This window comes from Homarus americanus, unplaced genomic scaffold (genome assembly GCF_018991925.1).
Source record: "Homarus americanus isolate GMGI-L3 unplaced genomic scaffold, GMGI_Hamer_2.0 scaffold51859, whole genome shotgun sequence".
Classification (NCBI taxonomy): Eukaryota; Metazoa; Arthropoda; class Malacostraca; order Decapoda; family Nephropidae; genus Homarus; species Homarus americanus.
The window spans coordinates 3,566,645-3,590,931 of NW_024711292.1; the positions used below are offsets into that span (position 1 = coordinate 3,566,645).

At 37.9% G+C, this 24,287-nt stretch overlaps 1 protein-coding gene across 1 annotated transcript in view; it reads left to right on the top strand.

Moving 5' to 3' along the window:
* Positions 1-21,168, top strand: part of LOC121873563 (venom phosphodiesterase-like) — a 52,806-nt gene extending 31,638 nt beyond the window's left edge. The window contains exons 3-16 of the mRNA XM_042377239.1: positions 10,055-10,180; positions 10,472-10,624; positions 11,018-11,161; positions 12,408-12,518; positions 13,102-13,209; positions 13,499-13,730; positions 14,727-14,808; positions 15,028-15,163; positions 15,497-15,679; positions 16,769-16,991; positions 17,383-17,565; positions 18,721-18,925; positions 19,529-19,679; positions 20,949-21,168. Of these exons, the coding sequence (XP_042233173.1) occupies positions 10,055-10,180; positions 10,472-10,624; positions 11,018-11,161; positions 12,408-12,518; positions 13,102-13,209; positions 13,499-13,730; positions 14,727-14,808; positions 15,028-15,163; positions 15,497-15,679; positions 16,769-16,991; positions 17,383-17,565; positions 18,721-18,925; positions 19,529-19,679; positions 20,949-21,140 (2,229 nt within the window). The 3' untranslated portion in view covers positions 21,141-21,168. The remainder of the gene's footprint in view (positions 1-10,054; positions 10,181-10,471; positions 10,625-11,017; positions 11,162-12,407; positions 12,519-13,101; positions 13,210-13,498; positions 13,731-14,726; positions 14,809-15,027; positions 15,164-15,496; positions 15,680-16,768; positions 16,992-17,382; positions 17,566-18,720; positions 18,926-19,528; positions 19,680-20,948) is intronic.
* Positions 21,169-24,287: the final 3,119 nt, after the last annotated feature.

Here is a 24,287-nt window from a genome sequence, read left to right on the forward strand (position 1 = left end):
CCCTCCTAAACCTAAACTTATCCAACTTAAATCCGTTGTTCCGAGTCCTATCTTGCTCGGATATTATAAGAACTTTATCTATATCCCCTTGTTGATTCCTTTCACCCACTTAAATACTTCTATCATATCTCCCCGCATTCTTCGTCTTTCTAGGGAATGCAAGTTAAGTTTCTTTAACCTATCCTGATATGGAAAGTGTCTAAGTCCCGGAATCATTTTCGTCATTCTTCGCTGCACCGACTCAATTGAATTGCTATCCATTCTATAATAAGGGCACCAGAACTGAACCGCGTAATCGAGGTGCGGCCTGACTAGCGCAAGATATAGTTGCAATATGACCTAAGCACGAGGGGTTACGCATCCATCATGTGTGCGTGCGTGTGTGTCATTCATAATAAATATGCACAGGTGCGAGTAACTGATAGCCTTATTTTTTATTACAAAATTATCGTTTTAATTTGTACAAATTTTTCTCCAATCACTCGTAACCTGACTCAAGAAACTGAAAGACTCGATTCTAGCGCTAATGAACCCTTGGAGTCGTTGAATTACTAAGATTTTTTTTTTTAAATAACCGGTTAATATTATGTTCAAATTTCAGTGACGTAGCTCAAGAAGTGCCGGAGTTTTTTACCATGTAGCTAACCAACCAACGTGACAAACTAAACGCACAGTATAGTTTCACACAACACCTGGAGGGGGAGGGCCGGAGGGGCCAGGAGGTGGTGAGCAAGAACAGCCTCGTCTCAGAAACTGGTCATGGGTCCACTGAGTCAGGCAGCTAGGTGGGAGGAGGAGGAATGTGGACCAGGATGGAGGAAGCAAGACGTGTGTGTTTGTATGTGTGTGCTTGTGTGTGTGTTTAGCACCCAATAGCACGACATAGGAAGGGGAGTTTAATCATGTTTTTCGAGACCACTTTTAATCTCGAGAGGATGTCCCGCCTCGATTACCTATGGCCCCCTGGTCGCTATGTTGTGATAGCCTAGTGTCACCTGTAGTATTCTAATAGCACTTGTATAATAGGCTAGTAGCACTTAGAATATCCTAGTGCACTTCGAATAACATAGTAGCAATTATAAGCAAGGATCACATTAAACTTGTTACACCTACTTAAAATATCTTCTTAACAAGCAACAAATAAACGATTTATATTAACTGTCGTTGATTTTTAACAGACGAAAGAATTACATGTATTTAAGTTTGGGAAGAAATTTGAATTGGTGGTACAGTATTACTGCACTACGCTTTATCAACGATGGTCCTGTAGCGCGGGTACCATTCTTCCTAGGTTAGTAAATACAAAACTCATCAACAAATATAAATGAAGAGAGATACAAGTCTGGTTGTACTAAGAGCTCACATCCATAATTATTTCTACTAAAGACCTACACTCATGGATACCCTGCAGGAGAAAATACCTGGGAGTAAAGATTCGTTGAGCGAATGTGACCTTGGCCGGTGGTGGTGAGTGACTCCTCCAGCCGACAACTTACAAACGTTCCGGTCTTGCGTAGTAAATTCCAGAATAAACAAGATTGTGATTGGACAGCTGCAGTTTGACCCGTCACGCTGATGTAAATAGAACGAGTAGAGATTTTTTTGTGCATTAACTGTCAAGAGCATTCACGGTAAGACATTCACACTTGTATTTTTTTATAAATTGTAGTAATTTTTGTTTTAAGGATCGTTCGTGATTTTTTTATAATGGAAAATGAGTCTAATGCAGAATTAATGATAGTTAGCAGTATAATCCCGCAAATTACACGTCCTGAAATACAAGACGTGTAACCATGTTCGTGAAGATCACGTTTAAGAATGAATCTAAGAACCAAGTCGAAGGGAAAAATATTACTGAAGCTACCTAACCTAACCTAACCTAACCAAGATTATGACTCCGGTCACCTTACAAAGGTCCTGGTATCAAACCTATCTGCTCAACACATTATAATAAATACCATTAATAATAAGTAAGATTTGGGGGATTTTATACATTAAGAACATTCAATATGGAAACGAGTATTATTGTATTTTTCATAGTTATTGTCCTCCGAGAACTGTGTCAAAAGGATCAGTCACACTTGTTATTTTCTTAAAACCAATTTACGCAAGTCATTTTATTCGGTGAAGCTTATATAACTTGCACATCATGTTTAATTACTTAACACTGATTCATGCAAGTCATAATAAAAACTCACGGTGTTCCTTAGCTATGGTGACGTGACGTTTCTTTCAGGTGTTACTATTGTCTTGTGAAGGGTGTTAGTGTTACTGGTTCTGTTCAGTGTTGTGTTGATGTTTTACGTGTATTATTAGACTACATATTGTTTTTAAACTATTTGATAATGATAAGGACGTGGTTTCTCACTTGAATTTGAACACTTGAACACATCTGACGTAGTATTTCAGCAGCGACGCGAATATGGTTGTCCTCAAAATAATAATAATAATAAAAACGACAAATACATTGGATGAGACCCTTTATCCCATTGGTAGGAAGCATATTCAAGGCGCAGGGCTCCAGGGCTGAGGATCTTTCAATATACAGTAGACGGAGAAGACAGTGGGAAAACTTGTAGCGCACTGGGCAAGGTGGGAAGGCCATGGTAGCGTGTCTCACTGGTCAACTTTTTCACCATACATCGTTTGCGATTTGATCGAGCGGGGGAATATTAACAGTTTTAATACACTGTTGATTTGCGTTTGATGTGGTGTTCGGTGATCACAGTTTATAAGCCTAAACAGCGTCAGTATTTCGAATATTTATAAAGCTTTAGTTATTACTGCTGCAATGAAGTCAGATTTCACCGAAAAGACCAAATGCAGCCAGCGAACCGCCCACCACCCACTGGACCTTCCTCTTCCTTCTGTCTCCTAATCTTCTTCCTGCTCCTCCTCTTTCTCCTTCTCCATCTCTTCTTCCTCCTCCTCCCCCTTCTCTTCTTTCTACTCCTCTCTCCTCCTACTCCACTTCCTCTCTCTTCCGGGAACCACTGTCACTGTACTAGAGGAACCGAGTGGTGTTGAGGATCTCTGCTACTCACTTTCTGGAGGGTTATAAAATTGTTATCCAAGCCTTTGTGTTTCAGAATACATAACACTCACGTATTGTACTACAGTAGAGAAAACACCTGCAGGTACACTTACAATAATGCTATTTTAACGGGAGCTTGAAGGCCATGCAGGGGAAAATGTAAATTATTATGAAGGCTTTGTAATGGTTTGTTTTACCTCGTTATATTTCCTCTGACGGGATATAGGGGAGGAGAGGGGAGGGTGAAGAGAATAAATACATAAGTCTCGTAATATGTTTGTAATACCTGAGTTGAGTAATATTTATTTTACAGCAGCTGGATGTGTTTAATCTTCACAGGGAGGTTAAGGTCAGCTCCACCCATTGCAATGTGAGGGAGGGAGGGGGGGGGGGAACTGTTTGCGTCTGCGTTGCCCTCCTGCCCTCACTCACGTTCTTCCCCTGACCACTGAACGATTCGTACCTTAACTTCCCCCCCTAATTTAAGATGAAGAGCTTAATAAGTTAGGATAGTCTCTGTGCAGGTTTAACGCCATTTTAGCCACTTTTTTTTAGCCATAGTCTGTGAATCTCTGTTAGCCTAGTCTGTAAATCTGTGCAGTTTTGATGTTATTTAAGTCACCTTTGTGCTTTAATCTACACGAGCCAGTTAGATGTGTTATGTTTCCTTGAAAGGGAAAACTAGTGTGTGTGTGTGTGTGTGTGTGTGTGTGTACATGTGACAAGTGAGACCTTGACGTGTGGGGAACTAAAAGGGCGTGTCTGAAACAACTCTTCCGCATCCGGGGTCGACCTATTGTTTATCTCTGTATGAGAGTGTTTGTGTTGGTCACCTCGCCTGGTTGTAATACTGACTGTACTGTATTGCTTTCATTGTAATGTTATCTGCATTGCGGGTCACTGCATTACGTCCCAGTGTATACGTTCAAGGGTGGGGTAATAATGCCTGTCTATTTGTTCGTCCTTATGTACTCACAGCCTTCCGCCCCGCCCAAGTTAGTTTGCTGGATGACTCAAAAGTGTTGATCAGTGAAGTGAAATTTTATACCTTTTTTTATATGTTAGGGGACTTAGTCAGTGTTATTCCTTTGTGTTCGTCTGTAAGTACATCCCGGACTATTTGTTAATTATTTAAAAAAAATATATCTGGCCGACTTGAACTCTGGAAGACATTCTTAACCTCAGGTACAGCTTGAAGTGAAGGTTGTACGGTTTCTTATACGTCAAGGTCACAGCTAAAAGTCACACGTCAAAATATTGTCCGGAACATAACTCTTGTGACGATACAGATATATTTCAACCAGACTTTATAAAGACATGTGCCATCTCAGGACAAATTGTAGATTACCTATTTCAAGGCAATGTGTAAAGATCAAGGTTATATGAAGGGCGAAACTAATACGAGGGATGTGATGCCGATACAGGTGTGGATAATTTTCACGGACCCACTATGACTATACAGTATATCTAGTGGAAGTATAGTTTAGGCATACAATTAAATTCTCTGATAACAGGTCAAGGTCATGGGAGGGTCAACCATTATTATTATTACGGAAAAAAAAAAAAAAAATTATATATATATATATATATATATATATATATATATATATATATATATATATATATATATATATATATATATATATATATATATATATATATATATATATATATATATATATATATATATGAGAGTTGTGACAGTGTTATCTTTTTTTTTTAATCGTGAACAATAGTTATCTTCAAAGGGATTGTATTCTTGTCTTAGCCGTTTAGTTAGGTATACAGTACTACTTCTTCTGGTCATTCCTCCTCATTCTCCATCTCCCACTTCTCTTTCTTTTTCTTCTCCTCCTCCTCCTCCTCCTCCTCCTACTACTACTACTACTACTACTATAATACTATTATTTTCTCCTCCCCCTTTTCCTATTTGTTTTCCTAATGACCCTTCTCTTCCCCCTTCTCCCATTCCCCTTCTTCCTACATCTCCTCCTCTTCCCCTATCTCTTTCCTTCTCCCCTCCTCCTCGTCAACATTGCGTTCCTTCTCCCCCTCCTCTCCCTTCCTCCTCCCATTTTCCCTTCAATTCCTACCTGCTTGCCACCTCCTCCGCCAGCAGTTATACCCATTACATTGTCTTCTTTATATTTTTTTGTTTATAAATAGACCGTAAACGCAACGAATGAACCCCGTTTTTTTTTCTACAACATTGTCAGTCCAGTTTTTTGTTTTACGCGGTCTGGGTTGAGAGGAGCGACATAATCTCGATTTCCTTTTGACTTAGAAGGTCGTACAAACAGAAGCTAAGGGGATATTTATTTTGTATTTATTTATTATTATCACTATTATTATTATTATTATATTATTATTATTATTAGTAGTAGTAGTATTATATTATTATCATTATATTATTAGTATTATTACAGTATATATATTATTTTTTGTTGCAATGCTGATAATCGAGAATTAAAAAATTTTAGTTCACTTTTTTGGATGTGTATTTTGGGGGATTTGTGTAGTGAAGGATATATTTTGTAGGGTTTTCATATTTGTGTGATTAAGAATATTATAATTGTTCGTATTTTTGTTGTTGAAAATATAATTTGGTTGTGTTTTTTGTGCAGTTAAGGATATATCGTATTTTTGTATTTGTTTGGCTAAAAATCTTGTGTTTCTGTTGTAAATATATATATATATATATATATATATATATATATATATATATATATATATATATATATATATGCAAGTAAATCACTGTAGGTGTTATAGTATATATATATATATATATATATATATATATATATATATATATATATATATATATGTAGATAGATAGATATATAGATAGATAGATAGATAGATAGATAGATAGATAGATACCTGTATATATATATACTGTATATATACTGTATGATTCGGTAGTTTTTGTATTTATATTGATGTTTAGCTTCAAGTCCATAATATAAGAACAGGTCTATCAACAAATACAGGTACAGCTGTAGATACAGGTAAAAGCAGCAGCGGTGGAGGTACAGAAAGCTACAGTTTGAAAATACAGGTATAGCTTACGAAGTACAGTCCATACACAGCTGGAGTCCTTACCAAAGAAGCTACCTTAAGCAAATCATCCTGAGTAATAATAAGTTGTAGCCTTTTATTTTATTGAATTTCAAAACACACACACACACACACACACACACACACACACACACACACACACACTACAGGTATAGATAAAAAAAAATCCTGTCTTGGATTTAAGTAATAAATAAATAATTATCACCGACAACGAAAATATCTTCTTTACGCAGCAGCCAAACATAAACACACATTAACATACAAAGTCTAGTTTTTTTTACGTAACATCAAAAATCTTAAAAAAAAAACTTGGTCAGATGTGGGTACGTGTTGTAACAGGCTTGTGAACTGGACTAGGCTGCCAGGCAAGGGTGCAGTCATTAACATATACGGTTAGTGGCGTGGTAGGAGGGTTAGTGGGCGTGTGAAGGGGGTTAGTTTGTGTGATGATAAGGTGGAGGAGATAGGTGAGTGGTTAGGAGTGGAGAAAGGGTGTAAAGGGGAGTGAAAGCAGGAGAGAGGGGTGTAAAGAGGAAGGAAAAGTAGAGGTAAAGTGAATGCAGAATAGAAAGGGGGAATATACACGAGAGAAGAATTACCTTCAAAGAATAAATTATAGAGACGAAGACAGAGCGAAAGATTAAGGGGAAAATAATGACCAAGAAAAAAAAACTGTTGGAAAGCAGGATAAAAAGGTAAAATAATAATGATACTGTAATAATAATAATAATAAAACGAAAGAAAGTATTCGTAAAAAATACAAACACTTACTAATAAGAACTAAATAAATATGTTAATCTTCACACAAAATATTCCGTATTCATACTCGAGTCTTCAAGAATTATAACTAAAAGGAAAAATAAAAGAGATCAATAATAAAAGTAAGTCTCCAAAACGTCATATTTTTCACCCCAGGATAAACAAGGAGACTCACTCGGGCTCTTCAATTGACCTTCATTGATACACAATTAAAACCAGCTCAGAGTTCACTACTGTGATCTTCTCGACTAAAAAGAATGAACAATGAAGCAAAAGGGCACTTGAATGTTGACAGAGTGAGCCGATGTTGAAACTCCTGGGAAAAAATATCGGGATCAGGGCTGGTAAGCAAGTGGATAAACTAGAAAAAATTCCTCTACTTATCACCATAATCTTAAAAATAAAAAAGTCGGATTAAATCACTCCAGAAATTCCTAAATATATTTAGACCAACACAGACATGAGTATTGCATGTTTGTGTTTTAATGAAATTCGATGATGGGGGACTAATAGTTTCTGTTTTTGTATATTTTTGTGTTTTTGTACGAATTGCACATTGATAAAACTAATAAAGATAATAATAATTGTTGTGGTGGTAGTTATTCTTAGTATAATGTCAAGATCCCACCACTTCAACCTTCAAGTGTTACTTTATAGAACTACAGTTGTCGTAAACATATAGATAAAAAAAACCACACTAGTTCAAAGGTCAGGGAAACTTACAGCTGCACCAATACACTTACACAGCATACATTAATATTTTAGGTTAATAAAACAAGTAAAAGGTAATACAACCACTTACCGTACTGTAATGATAAAAAAATATACAAATAAAATAAAATGTTGTAGACTCACTAGAAATGGGTAAATTAAATTGAAAATTATGTTTATTTATGCTACGGTTGTATTATTTAAGTAACACTAACGATCTTTATGAATCCAATGCCTCAAGAGACGCTGCTAGGCTCTGACATTCGGCGTCTGGTATTTGGCTCTAAATCGTTTTTTTTTTCAGTAGAGAGAAATATATCACCGAAAATAAAATAATCGGTAACTCGTATTGTCAACTGTTTATTTGATTGATTAATATACGGATGAAATATATCTGGCAGGCCATAAACGAATTTATTGTAAATTTATCCATTTCGAGTGATTGATCCTTATCATTTCAACTTAAATTCATTATGCGATATGACTACTATTATTATTTTGTGGCCTCCAACCTCCACTTATAGCCATACCTTCTCCGCACATTTTATTACCATACTACTACTACTACGCTACCATACAGTAAAAATTGTAGTTGCCTTCTGTGTGGTACGGTAGCAAACTCCTTCATGAAGTCTGAGTAAATTACGTCCGCTTTGCCTCCAGTAACGTGAATTTTTGTCCATTTGCTTACATAACATAAGAACATAAGAAAATAAGGAGTCTGCAATAGGCCGGTTGGCCTGTGCATGGCAGCTCCTGTCGAGAGTTACTACCACTCTCTATCATCCATGAATCTATCTAGCCTCCTTTTGAAACTTTCCAGCGCTCCAGCACTTACTACAAAGTTGATAAGCTTGTTCCACTCGTCCACCACCCTATTTGTGAACCAGTTCCTTCCTATCTCCCTCCTAAACCTAAACTTATCCAACTTAAATCCGTTGTTTCGAGTCCTATCCTGCTCGGATATTATAAGAACTTTATCTATATCCCCTTTATTGATTCCTTTCACCCACTTAAATACTTCTATCATATCTCCCCGCACTCTTCGTCTTTCTAGGGAATGCAAGTTAAGTTTCTTTAACCTATCCTGATATGGAAGGTGTCTAAGTCCCGGAATCATTTTCGTCATTCTTCGCTGCACCGACTCTAGTGAATTTATATCCATTCTATAATAGGGGCACCAGAACTGAACCGCATAATCGAGGTGCGGCCTGGCTAGCGCAAGATATAGTTGCAATAAGACCTCTGCACTCTTGTTACTTACACTTCTAGATATAAAACCCAATACTCTGTTTGCCTTATTTCGAACATTAACGCACTGTTTTCTGGGCCGTAGGTCCGGGCTTACAAGTACCCCTAGGTCTCTTTCACAAGTCGACTTCTCTAGGTTGATGTTGTTAAGGCTGTATACATTGTCAGTATTTGTTCTACCTTCAGCATCTTCAACCCAGTGGAGTTTTCTCTATATCGCATTGATGGTTTTATAATGATATTGAAGATACATTAAGTGTGGATTAACTGTCTTATTTTATATTATTTTTTCTTGTACATATTATCCCTTTTTAGGCTCTGATCATGAAATAAGATTACTCCTTGTGTGTGTGTGTGTGTGTGGACCACACCCACAGGTATCCAAGGACTCCCAGAACCACCCAGACGCCTGTGGTGAAGGTGAAGGTGAAACAGAAGACTAAGTAATGGTGGAGTGCCCCAGGGTAATAGCGTCCCTCCTTTCTCAACCCATGATGTAATGTAACCTACCTCCCCGACTATGGACCAGCCCACAGCATGAAACAGTGTGATGGTTTATGTGGTGTACTGTATAGGATTATGATTGAAGGCCGTGAAAAAAAGCCTTAATTGTTGTCACCCTGTTGATCAAGACGCGACGGATGGTGACTGTAATCCCCGGGTCTTTGTACTGTACTTAGTTATCCCTTTCGTCACTTGTCAGCTTACGAGGCGGTTCGGTGATCGGTCTACGCACTGTTAGTGAATATAGTACTGGGTATGTGCGGGCACTTCAATGTATACTGTACCTGAACTTGTGTCAGTCTGGTTTTAAATGAACAACTCTTACTTCAAAGAAGTTACGTTACAATTTTTTTGTGCTGATAGCTTCTTCAGCTTGAGGCTGTGACCGCTATTTGTAGATACAGTATATGGACTTGACTTTGATGATTATAAACGTGTATTGGATCGGCCCTTGACCGTCTATAGTATAAACCAAGGTCTATAAATTATAAACGAGGCAACTGAAGACGTTCTAATATCTCTTTCTACTTGAGGTGTCCAGTGTCGTCACCAGTTGGTCGTTTTAATCTTTGGTGTGTCTGAGATCAAAACATTTATACTCTTAGCTTCATGCTGGCGTAGTCAATTTCTCAATCCTCCTTTAATGTTTTGTTATTTGGTCTAATTTTATAACTGTATTTAAATCCATTACTAACGTTATATTATCGTTGACAGGCACTTCTGGTGGCGGTGATAGTGAAGGTGAGTGTGTCGGTCTCTTTTCCATACCACACAGCGCCACCGCTCCCAGCAACCCTCCAGCCCGCCTCATGCCCTCCTACTTACGACCAGCACCCCTTGGTAAGTCCAACACCTCATGTGGTACTCTGTCATCACCTCTAACATGCCACTACCACTTATGAAATGCTTTAGTATTATGGTAGAATAAGCTAATACCATGAGGCACATAAATATCCACAAAACTGTATAAATAACACACACACACACACACACACACACACACACACACGCACTAAACAAGATAGACAACATTACAGGTTTTTTTGGTAGCATTGAACGTGTTAATCACAGTACTGTATGTATAATTTATCTCTTCATTCATTTACATCTTCATGTTTGCTCCTCTCGCAGGTGTTGGTGTCTTTGGATGGTTTCCGGGCGGAGTACCTGACGAGGGGGTTGACGCCCACACTGCAGGCCCTGGCGGACAAGGGTATTAGAGCCCCCTATATGAAGCCCTCCTACCCCACCATCACCTTCCCCAACCACTACACCATCGTCACCGTCAGTACTCCCCCTTCCCCGCTAATTGGTGTTTTTTCCCAAGGTCTAAAGAATGACATTTAAACCTTGATTTTTCCCTACTATGTCCTCAGCTATCCTTCATCTTCTCTATGTCTGTCTTACTGAATAAAGTGAAGGTTACTTTATCATATTTATCCAAACATTTATAAAACCAACTAATCCAGTATTCAGTTTATTTTAATTTAACCTTTCTCTTACTAGACGAAATTTAGATTAAAATATATTAGATTCACGAATGTCCATTGAAATTGTATTACGTGGGCTGAGATAATTTTAATATAGTTGCTTGGTGTTGATGGCAGATTATTATTTTTTTAATTATTTGTACTAATTGACGTTCGTGTGTGTAACTGTGAGTGATGGTTCTTGCAGGGGATGAACCCACCAGCACACGGGATTATGGCTAACAAGTTCTACAGTCCGGAGTTCAAGACACAGTTTCGAATTGGCCGCCCCGAGAGCTTCAAACTTCGCTGGTGGGGAGGAGAACCTGTCTGGAAAACTGTAGAAAGACAGGTCAGTTTCCACTCTTTATTAATTTATTTTTCTGCATTAGTCTTAAGTTCTCTACAGGAATCATAAGTTGCGATTGTAGGTAAAGTTCTCTATTGGGAACAGCTATTGTGGGAGTAGACAGGACCAGGAGGTGAAGGTTGTATCTGAAGAAAAAAATATTGGCTTGCACCCCAGCTATTATAGTGAGTAGGTCATACATCAGACGACCTAGCACCCCAGCTAGTGAGTAGGTCATACATCAGATGACCTAGCACCCCAGCTAGTGAGTAGGTCATACATCAGACGACCTAGCACCCCAGCATCAGAGTGAGTAGGTCATACATCAGATGACCTAGCACCCCCAGCTAGTGAGTAGGTCATACATCAGATGACCTAGCACCCCCAGCTAGTGAGTAGGTCATACATCAGACGACCTAGCACCCCAGCTAGAGTGTCATACCTAGCACCCCCCTAGTGAGTAGGCTAGTGAGTAGGTCATACATCAGACGACCTAGCACCCCAGCTAGTGAGTAGGTCATACATTAGATAAACTAGCACCCCCAGCTAGTGAGTAGGTCATACATTAGATAAACTAGTACCCTAGCCAGGATATATTGTACATACCTTAAAAAAAAATTAATTGCTCCTGAGATTCATTCATCATTCAGAGGACCAAACACCTCCAAGATGAAAAGACAGTTATCTGAAAATACCTTGAAGAACATGAGCTGAAAGAGAGCAGTTAGTGGAGTGTTGATAAGAGATAAAAACATCACCCCAAAAAAGGTCCATGAGCTCCTTTAAATGGGATTGAACCTAGTGGAACATAAAATACCCATTTTAGGAGGGAATCAAGTTCTCCATGTTGGCCATAAAACAGACCAGAACCACTTGACTTGTTAAAGGCGTCTTGGGGATCCAACCGGTAGTCGTACAGTTGTCTTGGTAATCCTAAAGTACAACTACGTAATCCCAACGTACTAGACTGCCACATAACAAGGTAGATTCAAACCAGTACAGTACAGTGTAGCTGCAGTATTACATAAGCTCTTCTCATATTATATTTTCTGCTTGGGTATTAAGTTGTACAAATCTAATAGAAAGTATAGATTAATGTCAAGTTATTATTTTTTTTTACCAGAGAAGATAATGAATGATTGCTTGTAATAAAGGTTTTTTTATTAGTGTCTATTAAATTTTCAGAATGCGGATAAATAAATTATAACAAAATAAATTATGACAAAATAATCTTTTATCTTTGGCTCAGGGTAAGAAAGCAGCTACGTTCTTCTGGCCAGGCTCTGAGGTGGACGGCAACCATCCCACCTACTGGTACTACTATAATGAATCTCTTTCCTTTGAGTACCGCGTCGACAAGGTTAGTTCTTATATTTCCCGACCAAATGTTGAAATGTTTGATGATTATATATCTTGGACACTGTTAGTCTTCCTGTTCACTGTAAACACACATGCTTGTACACGCTTATATTGCTCTCATTAAGTACAGTTTCCATCTACACTATTTTGCACATTCGATCCATTCAGCATTTACCCTGTAAGTACACTAGTACCATGTGTATTATCACTTGCCTCATTATCCAGTTATGTACTATACAATTTACCTGGGCCTTTCCCCACCACTGATTCTGTCACAGGCATACCAAATATTTTAGTTGTCCTTCAGATATTTATTTGTTTTCTTTCAACTAGTTATGTGATTTTTTTTGGCATATAATTGTTTATTTAGGAATCTTTGACACTATGCTTGCCTGTGCTTACTTTTAATTATTATATGACAGTTTTAAAAGCCTGCTATTAACCTTATCAGTCATATGGCTTATCTGCCTACAAGCAACTGATCCTTGGCATTCATGTAGCACTTTTACTGAGCTGTAATTGGTTCTCTGACTTTAATATTTTTCCAACCTATAATTGTTCATAACATGACCTCCTCCCCACAGGTGTTGTCATGGCTGGAGCTGCCCCCAGAGAGTCGTCCTGAATTTATCACTCTCTACATGCATGAACCAGACAACATGGGTCATGACTTCGGCCCCCACTCCCCTGAGGTATAGTACATTATGTCTCATTCAGATGAATGATAAAATATTTTCACTGTACAGTAGTTATGACGTAATTGTTTATAGAAATTATGGAACATAATACAAGTTAATAACGATGAAAAATGCTGCATTAGCAGGGACGGATCCAGGAATAACAATATCAGTATTTTTTCTTGTGAAAATGTTATTTATTTCCAGCTTGAAGCTTATGTGTGTCTCATACAAAGGGGATTTTCATCTGAAGATGTTCTTTAATGCCTATCTTATATAATCTGTCTTTCACTGCAACTTGCAGTTGGAAAAAATGCTCGTTCGTGTTGACTTGATGGTGAAGCGTCTGGTGGAGGGGTTACAGGCACGCAACCTGTTGTCGTGTGTCAACATGATGCTGATTGCTGACCATGGCATGGCAGAAGCCGGACAAGACAAGGCAATCAACCTCAATGATTACATCCCTAACATCACTAACAGGACCCGGTTTTGGAATGGTCCCTTTAGCAGATTTACTCCTCTTGACGGTAAAGTAGGTGAGGTGAAGCGAAGCCAGGTATTGTGTCTTTTTGTATTTATTGATAAGTACAGTACCTGTACAGGAACTCTTGGTTCAGTGTCAAATACTGTTGACTTATTATATGCTGTACTTGTTGAAACCATCTCTATTAGGAACAACTTTCTTGCCAGATTCTCAGATACAGTATACACTACTGTACAGATTTTGAAAGCCCATGTGAGCCTGTGTCTGCCAGTGTGACAGTACTTCTGCTACATTACATGACCAGTCCTTGCAAGATATCTTTGCACCAGCTTAAGAGCCCCATGTCCATTTAATTATATAACCTTAGTTGTCCTTAACAGTTTTGGAAAAAAAGAAGAAAAAAAGAAGCGTATTTCCAGCATTATTGAGATTGCCTTTTTAGCACAAGTATTTTTATATGTTCAGTCACATACTGTATACCCACGTTTCTATTATAACTACAGCTTGGGGCGAAACACTACTCAATGTGTATATGTAAGCGTTGACAGGAATATTCACAGGCAGATCATGAGCCAGGGAGCTACACGATTCTGGTTTTATATTGGCAGTCTGTAATGATTAAATGTTTATCACACAGGAAAATTAACAGGTTAACCTGGTTGGGATACACGAGGCAGATGAAATGATTCATTCACCTCTCGGATTTTTCAAGAGTTTGAACTATACGTATTTTTTCCCAATGAAGTACAGTACAGTATTCTAATAACTCTAGCTACTGTATAATATTTCTGTGTTGTGGAAGAGGTTCTGTGACCACTGTTAAGATTCACGATAATTCTCCCCGTAATCAATAGTAAAACATTACGTATACTTTATAAATCATGAATGAGGAAAAATTATATTAGAATTTTTTTTTTATGAATGGGCGAATTTAAAGAAACATTCATATTACTCTCGGTCTTAAATCTCTCAAGATATGTTACAATATTTTCACAAAACAATGCAGACCAGGTGAAGTGAATGTGTAACTAGTTGTTTCATCCTCCAGCCACCAAGAGAAGTATGATGCAAGCCTTAGCCTGCAAGCGCCCTGAGTTGAGGGTCTATGAGAAACAACTCCTCCCCATCAGGTAGGCCAAGGTACCCTGTGGCCTTGCCAATGATCACTTGTACCTTTCATTTCTTGCTTATTAATTTACCTTAATCTAAAAATAAATCACTATATATGAAATAGGAAAACATCAGCCATTAAACCCTTTATGTTAGTGTAGAAATTACTTATTAAATGGTATGCTAACATGTAACACTTTAATAAGCATAGCACTCAAATAAGTATGGCAATCTGGTAGGTGGCACATGGGTACTCAGAGTCGTGTGGAGGACATTGTGTTGGACCTGGACCCTGGCTTCACTATTGCCGGTGATGCTTCCTACAAGGCCGATGCTGGTGAACACGGCTATGACAACTACTTCCCTGTCATGAATGTAAGTGATGACTACAGAATATACTTCCCATCTTGAATGTACGGTAACTAATGGGTCACTCAATATTGTGAATTTTATCATCTTGGTTTACTGTTAATACTATGCAGTAAAGTTTTCTACGAATTTAAAGTACTGTATGTCTTTCCAGGATTGCAAATTCCATACATATTACATTTGAATAAGAATTTCCTTAATTTAAGTTTTTTATTTTAATTTACAGTAACTGGATTTGTTCAACTCGTATTTAAAACAAAATATACAGCCGCTTGACTATGGAATGTTCAATATTTCCTCTTTGGTTCCATATCTGACAAATCATCACAACCCTTGCAGGCTTTGTTTGTCGCCCATGGACCAGATTTTCGCAGAAACACTGAGGTTGAGGCTTTCCAAAACATTGAGTTGTATAATCTGATGTGCCTCCTGATGGGCGTGAAGCCTGCGCCCAACAACGGCACTTGGGGCGCCCTCCACCACATGCTTGTCAACCCCCCTCTGTCACCTCTCCCTCCCTATGTAGGTTCTCCATTCTACAAGGAGAGTTTTCTCACAATTTTTACTTCTTGATAGATTAGTGTAATTACTATTCTTGTTTTTAAAACACAGTACTATAATATAATGATTCATAACATCACCGTCTCCATCCTCATCATTGTCATATATCACACTAAGATTTAATACTTATTTCCCTATAAATTGCCAAGTGCCTTTCAGTATATTCAGTATATTGATGATGGCTGGCATGGCCCTAAGTCTACCCAAATGTGAATTTGCCCTAGGTTTTAAAGTTGTCATCAACACAACAATCACACCTCGAGTTAATGAGCTGTGTGACCCAGCATCAAGGGAAACCCAGAAAATACCAGATAACTCCGTGACTGCACTGGACAATTATTACCCTGGAATGGTGTCCAACAGTTGATTAATACAGACTGTCTACTGAGCAGTAGCTGAGAATCTGAATTCTGTACTGTCAGGATTCAGATTCTCAGTCACTTTACTTTATGCTCTTGGTTAATGATTGCCGAAAGCCAGTCGAGCGGTCAATCAGTGTTTTCTTATGAACTGTTGACAAGTACTGGACATGTACAGTACTGGCTCAAAGTAGTATCTGAACTTGAGCCGGTATGGTCAGATCTGGTCTTTAATGAGCATGTGTCGAAGAATCTGAATTTATGAGCAACATAATTTCCATTTTTTCTTCATATTTTTTTATGTCGACACTGAATAGAAAATTCAGCTTCTTCATTATTGCTAATGTCATTTTATTAGTCCATAATACTGTACATTAATATCCTGACACAGTGACTTTGTTGTGGTACCCAGATGATCTGATAGGTTAACGTAATTCACATTTTACAGTGCAGTATAAACTTCCAGTTCTAAGGGTCATGATTGTGCCTAAGTCACCCCTAATTCACCCTGGTAGTTGGGAACTGAAGGCAGTCAAGTGCAGTCTCATAACATTACTTCTCTAACAGACCATCGGGCTATGGAACCCATTCACTTTTCACTGTAGTACCCAAAATGTTTGTTTTTTATTACTATTTATTGTCATTTAAAACAAACAATACATTCTTTAACACATAATATCATCTGTTACAGCAAGTTTTGCCTCCAATAGCACAGCTGCCTACCAAGGAAGAGCTATTATTCCGTCTCTCAGAGGCCCAGTGCAGTGGAGACCAGTTTGAATCTGAGAACTTGTTTGAGGTCCTGGAGGAGGCTCAGGAAAATATGCCAAATATTATGGCTGAGCACCTGCCATGGGGTGTCCCTCAGAGCCAGCACTCATCTATCTTGTTAATACAACCAGATTACATAACTGGTGAGTGGTGAGAAAAATTGTGTGAAAAGCAGTGAGGCAGAGGAAAAGAAAAGAATAATTGTGAAAGAAAACTATTGAGATTACCTGTACTCTATCTTAAAACTTGCCCCAGCACCACTTCCTGATTATATATCTTTAATGTTTTTGTGTTTGCATATTGACTATGGAAATTTCCTCTTCTAGATCATTGACAAAGAGTACTATACATTACTGTACTCTCTATCCTTTATATCTTAACGGTCTCTTGTATCTTATCATATATATATACATATATATATATATATATATATATATATATATATATATATATATATATATATATATATATATATATATATATATATATATATATATATACATATATATACAGTATGTGTCACTTTCACCACAGCCTACGCTCCCCATGTGAGGCTGCCCCTGTGGACAAGCTTTACTGTGTCCAGTATTCACGAGACTAACAGGTACCCCCCCTGGAGAAGTGATGTGAGACTGACACCTGAACAGACAGCGAACTGCCCGAGCTACGACTCTGTGACCTCTTATAATATAACCCGTCAGCCGCTCTTCCCCTGTGGTACGTATAGTAATAGTTGAAGGAAAAATAAGCTTTATTAGGCAGTCTTATGTTATGTACAGTACACTGGTTCATACTTTTAAAATTATGTAACATAGTTCTTTAAAAAATTTAGTTGCTAATCACTTTCACATATGTAAGGCCTTACACCAGTGTTGGAAAGCACATTGGTTTACCAGATAAATCAGTTGAACTGTAACCTGCACAATTTTCAAACTCAGTACTGTAGTAGGATGGTCCATACAAAGTCTTTATCAATATTTTAGACTCATGAAACATGTGTTGGAGGTAACAGTATGGAGTTTGACTTTTTGATAGTGAAGCCGTACAACTCCAACACATTTGAGTCTAAAGGAAGGCCACCAGACTAGTGCCAGCACTTCGACACCTCAGTTATCCAGAGAGATTAGAGCGGCTGCAACTGCCTACCTTATATTATAGACGGGCAAGGGGTGACCTAATTGAGGTGTATAAACATCTCAGAGGGCACTACTCATTTGAGTGTCCATACCTGGAGCTGGCGGACATCCGCCCCACAAGGGGTCACAACTCAAGGTTGAAGAAGCCACAAGTCCAGAAAACTGTGAGAGCAAACTTTTTCGGAGTGAGAATTGTGAACTCTTGGAACAACTTGCCATCGTGTGTTGTGACAGCACCAAATGTGAGCTCTTTCAAGACCAGTCTTTAGCAGATACATTCAGGAGCCAGTGCATGCCCAGTACTTACCAGCAGTGTATAACAGAGATGTGACTGACCTCCCAGGCGGCTAATGAGCCGATTAGTGGCTAACAGGATAAAAGTAAAAGTTGAGTGAGAAGTACTGTGAGGAGCAGAAAATAAAATCTGGCATTGTCATCTTAACAGTATATCCTGCAGTTAATCATGAAGGACCTCAGCTTGAGGAAGGTGTTGCCAGCAGGTACAGTAGAGAAAGAGATGGTGATCAAGATCCTTACACCACCTGACCCAGCACTACCCTGGCCAGTCACGTAATTGCAATTTTTTATTGCACAAAGCAAAAGAGTTTGAAATAACATGTATGCACACAGTAATAGCAAAACAGCATAAAGTGGTGATTAAATTGATGCACTAAAAATTGCACTCTATTTTAAAACCCTTATTTCATAAAAAAATCTTGTTTATCTCTTTAAACAGAGTTCACCAGCAGGATGGATTACAACCAGTTGCCATATCTTATAAGCAATGCTGTGCCCTTCAGCAACCAGTTGACACAGCGTTGGCAGGAGCTCAAGGGTTTTATCAACAAGTGGATGGTGTTATATGGACCCTTGAATATTGTTACTGGACCTGTATTTGACTACAATGCTGACACCTTTGCTGATGATCTGACCACTTTCAGGTAAATTGTCTTCATGTAGATGTGGATTGTACGAGTAAATTAAAAAATAAACGTTTAATTCTTATTGTAGTCACTGCATGGGTGTATATTAGGCAGTGCACTGATTTTTCATAATTTTTCAAATCAAATAAAATACAGTATTGAAATTGGAGATAATTAAATTTTGGTTGTAAAAGACAGTTCCTTGTACCTTTACAGTACAGTATATGAAAACTTGTACCATTGCAGTACAGTATATGAAAAATAGTAATACTGTACTGTACTAAAAGCAGAACAAGATCTTGATTCAATTCCAAACTCATGACAGATGTATGTCTAATTATATTTCTGGTAGTAAACCTACTGTACAGTATTTTCAACCAGATAAAAAAAATTCTGTGGAAGAGAATTTCATTCATAACACAGACTTTCCTCCGTATACTCCTGTAGTCCATATTTTGAGGCTTCAGTGTTCTGTACTTCATTTCCACTTTTAATAATGACGTCAATGCTTAATAGATACTTAAAGGAGCCATTAGTTGGTTTTGAACTCTGTAATGTCACAACAGAATTACAGTTTTATGTTTATGCTCACCATTTATCTCATTACTTTTTAAATTTCAGCCAAAGTGGAGGATTGGTGGTGCCAACACACATGTTCCTTGTAGTGAGTCGCTGTTTAGTTTTGGTGAACCACATGGCAGACTGTCCTCACACTCAAGTTGACGCTCTTGCCTTTGTCTACCCACAGTATCTCTCCATCACCAACTGCTTAGTAAGTTATTTTCTTTCTGTTCAGAGTTATTTGAAGTGTTATAGACAATATCGTGCTGTTTTTCATACAAGTCAAATAGGCACTACAGATACTTCGCCATTACGCTGTATATATATTTTTTAAGCTACCCTTCAAAGTTCATCCTCATATGTAAGTACAGTAATGTTCCATCAAGGAAACCCTTCTCTCTCTTGGTGCATCCTCACTATGGTGGAGAGAAAAATACTATTCCTACAACCATGGAGCCTTGTTTACCAATATTGGAAGGGTGATCCTAAAACCTCATTTTATGACTCCCAACAGGCCAGTATTAAGCAAACTGATTAAATAGACTGGGATTACTCACCAGGAAATTGAATGATGCCCTAACTGGGGGTAGTTAGTCTTGACCCACTGAAACTGCCTTGCTCGTTAGACAATCGCCCCTTTTACTGTAGGACTTTTTTCTGTTCACATATTACAGGTAGAAGGGTACTCTTTGATTACCTCAGGGAGTTGTGGCCCTTTATTGGCAATAAACTGAACATTATAAATAATTGTGATATGAACATTGCAAATAAACTCTTTGGAAGAATACAAAGATCTTATACAGTACAGGTATATGCTTAGGATTTTCAGAGGTATAATGTTACCTCACTTGGAGTACCACAATCGTGTTTGATCTCCAAGACTGTAAATTGATTGAGAACGTCCAAAAAAGAATTACCAAATAGGTGCAAGCACTCAGACACCTCATTTATCAACAGAGACTAAATTTTTTACAGTTGCTGAGTTTGAACTACAGATAATCCACGGCGCATATTTAACAACTGTTGTTACAGCATGATGTGTGAGCTCCTGTAAGTCCATTATTGACCAACCAGATAACATGCCCAGGTATATTCAAGAGCTTGTGTATGCCCAGTACCCATATAAGGTGCAGCAGAGAATTAGTGAATTATTAAGATGACAAGTGGCAAAGAGTATAAAATAAAATTAAAAGAATTTTGGCAATAAGTATCCATTTTAATACTTAACAATAAATTACTAATACGTATATATATATATATATATATATATATATATATATATATATATATATATATATATATATATATATATATATATATATATATATATATATATATATATATATATATATATTAAATGTTATGGACCTTAGCATTTCATTATAAGGCTGTTTTCACATACCCTGTACTATACTGTAAACACATTTCCACTACAATACTTGCTCTACAAATATAAAGCTTCTTCCGTTTCACCCAATAGAATCCTGCAAGATATGCCCAAGAATTTAGTGCCAAGGTACAGGATGTGGAGAAAATCACAGGACTTAAACTGTACCCAAGTATGCACTATGATGACCAGGTGAGGCTACAGGTGAGAATTCATTCTAACATCTGGGGCTACGAGAGTTCGTGGAACAGACTCCGGAATAATGTCTACGATCTTGGGAAATAAATAGATGATGACAAACCAGCTAAGAAGATTGAAAGCTTTTCTTACCCTCCAGTCCCGTCCTATACAGAACTAATTGAAAAATAATCTAAATTTAAAAACACGTAATGATACCTGTACAATATATATATAATAAGAAAAATAATACATATATGTTGATCCAAGAACAATTTCCAACCTATACACTTGGATGAAAGGCCGGCCAGTGATTAGTGAAGGAAGCAAGTGTGATTGTGGTTAAATGGGAAATGCTTCATCGTGACAAGACAGGAGTCGTGGTCTGGAGTGATCTCTTGTGTCCCAATGTGACAAATTTGATGGAGAGGTTGGATGTACAGTAGCTAAAACAACTATCTGTGCAGGTGGAGGGTCGATATGCTCCGAAATTTTACGTGTGACTATTGACAGCCCAGTGTTAGTACAGGAGGAAACCAGAGTACAGTATCTGGAGAAAACCTGCCATGTTTGGTACAGTTAGATTCACACTGGATAAACCCTTCTCACATCAGTCCTTTGCTGGGGATTGACCCCAGACATATAAGATGAGATGCCAGGGGCGGATCCAGAGGGGTGTCCTGGGGGCCCGGACCCCTCCATTTCCTCAGAAAATGCAATATTGTACTCAGGCGTTTTTATATAGTAAAAATTATTAACTACTGACTTCAGACTTCAAAGTTTCTTGGGGGTGCTTACAGCGTCCACCCCCCAGCTGGGTGGGCGCACTGCTCTCGACATGTTTCCCCACCCACAACTTGGACCCCCCCCCACTTTTTTTATTCCTTTATTCACTTTAGTCAATTTAGTATCATCAGAAGTACGGATAATTCAGCTGTAATTCTAGGATGCAAATAAATTCATACAACTTCGAATTTTAATGTGACACTACCTGAGAAAGGTGATGTACTTTGTCACTGAGGCCAGTTACATGGCACATGTCCAGAGATGCTCTCAAATATATACTGTATTTAAATATCGTCAATAAGTTAGACTATTCAGTTACCAGAAATTTATGCCTACCGAAGACATGGATGTGCCTTCTTATGAATTAGTTACTAAGTAATGAAAAGTGATATAATGTATAATGATCTTCATGATTGTGATGAAAATAAAATTTTTAAATAAAGATATTTCACTGATCCTCCTTAATGTTAGATCACTATATAAAATTAAAAACGAATTCCCAAAGGCATTATTTTACCATTAACCTTTTTAGAGAGTGATGCCCTATCCACTAATACAGTGCAGTATATAGTCATTGATCGGTCAAGGAAATTATCCCAACTCAGGAGCCTATACTGTATTGTAATGTTTTAAGAGATAATTTCTACAAGTCCAAAACATTAACTACATTCAATAACACTTACATTATACCATCCACCAATGTTATCATGAAAGTAACAGCATAGCTTCCACCAGTATCCTTAAAAACACCATTAGGACCTGACTGGAAATTGATTTTTGTGAGTACAGTAATGCAGCCTATGACCAATGCTGAGTCAACCTTATTTTCAGAAACGTGTAGCAGATGTGTGGGTACAACTACGAAGTCACTGAATGATTGTGTGGATCAAAGTTCAACATCGTCACTGTATTAAGAGGTTTTCGCCTGTCCTTCAATTACATTTTGGTAATGTAATCTGATCATGACTTGGTTGTCTTTGGCCTCGATTTACTAGATTCGTAAATCGCAAGATGCCTATTCCACGTCACTGGGAACACATGTAAATAGCTAACATAGTATAGGACACAGAGATGACCAATTTGTCGACGAAATTATGCTTAGACTTTTCTCACTTCCTAGAAAGACACCCAGGACCCTCTCGCTGTCCCTACCTCAACCATAGCAAAATGCATCTGAATAGTTCCGTCGGATTCTATTAATTTTGTAAAACTTTTTTTTTCACAAATTGCTAAGTACTTAATGCTTCCTCATACATCCATAAATAATATAAAAAGACTTTATTTTGTTGGCTCATAAATATGGCGACGGTGATCATGGTGTTGTAATTGAACACCTTAAGCGTTTAAAGTTTCATCCAGAGGAGTCCCATCTGAGAAAAACATTATAGGCAATTTACAACTGGTTATAATCTTTTGAACAAAATGATAAACCTGTAAGGTAAAAATGGATACAGCACACAAGAGTAGACGAAGCCTTTATCAGTACAAAAGGTTACAGCGTGGCTGGCTCGATCGCCTCCACTTCCCGACTGATTATTTTAGTTGTAAAGCATATCATATGTACGTGCAGAATTTATTTATATCTTGATTATACGTTTATTAAATTATTGTATACCCCTAGACAAACTTATCAACAAAATGGAGGGATCCTACACTGGCCGCTGGCCAGGCTAGTGGGTAAGTGGCCATTAGTAGATAAGGTTTGTAATAATATAAACCTGGAGAACCCGAACGGCTAGTAAACTAATAAAGTGGTGAGAATTAAAGAAAACGACCATATTAATGGTTAAACACTAATTCTATTAAACAATTTACCTCAATCAGTGGGTATGGTTCCGGCTCAAGTCATAATCATAGTTCTTGTAGTGTGTCTGTCTCAGACCAAAGACTATATAAGAAAGACGGGAAAGCAAGGCAAAAGCCGCGGGATCAACAGATGGTGCTAGTGTGCAAGGCGCGGGCCGTCTATACGTTGTTTGTTTGTTTACACGAAGGCGGACATTCAACCATGAGTGGGCGTCACCATCACCCGTGTGCCGTATGCATCAGCACACGTACAAAAAACAGATCACCCTGAGTTTCTGGAGCTGGCGAACGCTCACCCCACAAGGGGTCACAGCTCAAGGTTGAAGAAGCCGCAAGTCCAGAAAACTGTGAGGGGTAACTATTTCGGATTGAGAATTGTGAACTCTTGGAACAATCAACCAGAGAGTGTTGTGAGCTCTTTCAAGACTAGACTCAGCGTTGCCAAAAATACCGCACACTCCATTACTGCACGTTTTCTTTATAATCAGAAGTGATTAGAAGAAATGGGTTTCCTTAGGTAACTATTTCAATTTGAGTTTGGTATAGTAGTAGGATAAAACAAGTTGCATACACATTATTATGATTTATTATTTTAATGCATGAAACGTACAGCCTTGATGAACATTACAAATACAAATGACATAGTTCATGATATCAGATATA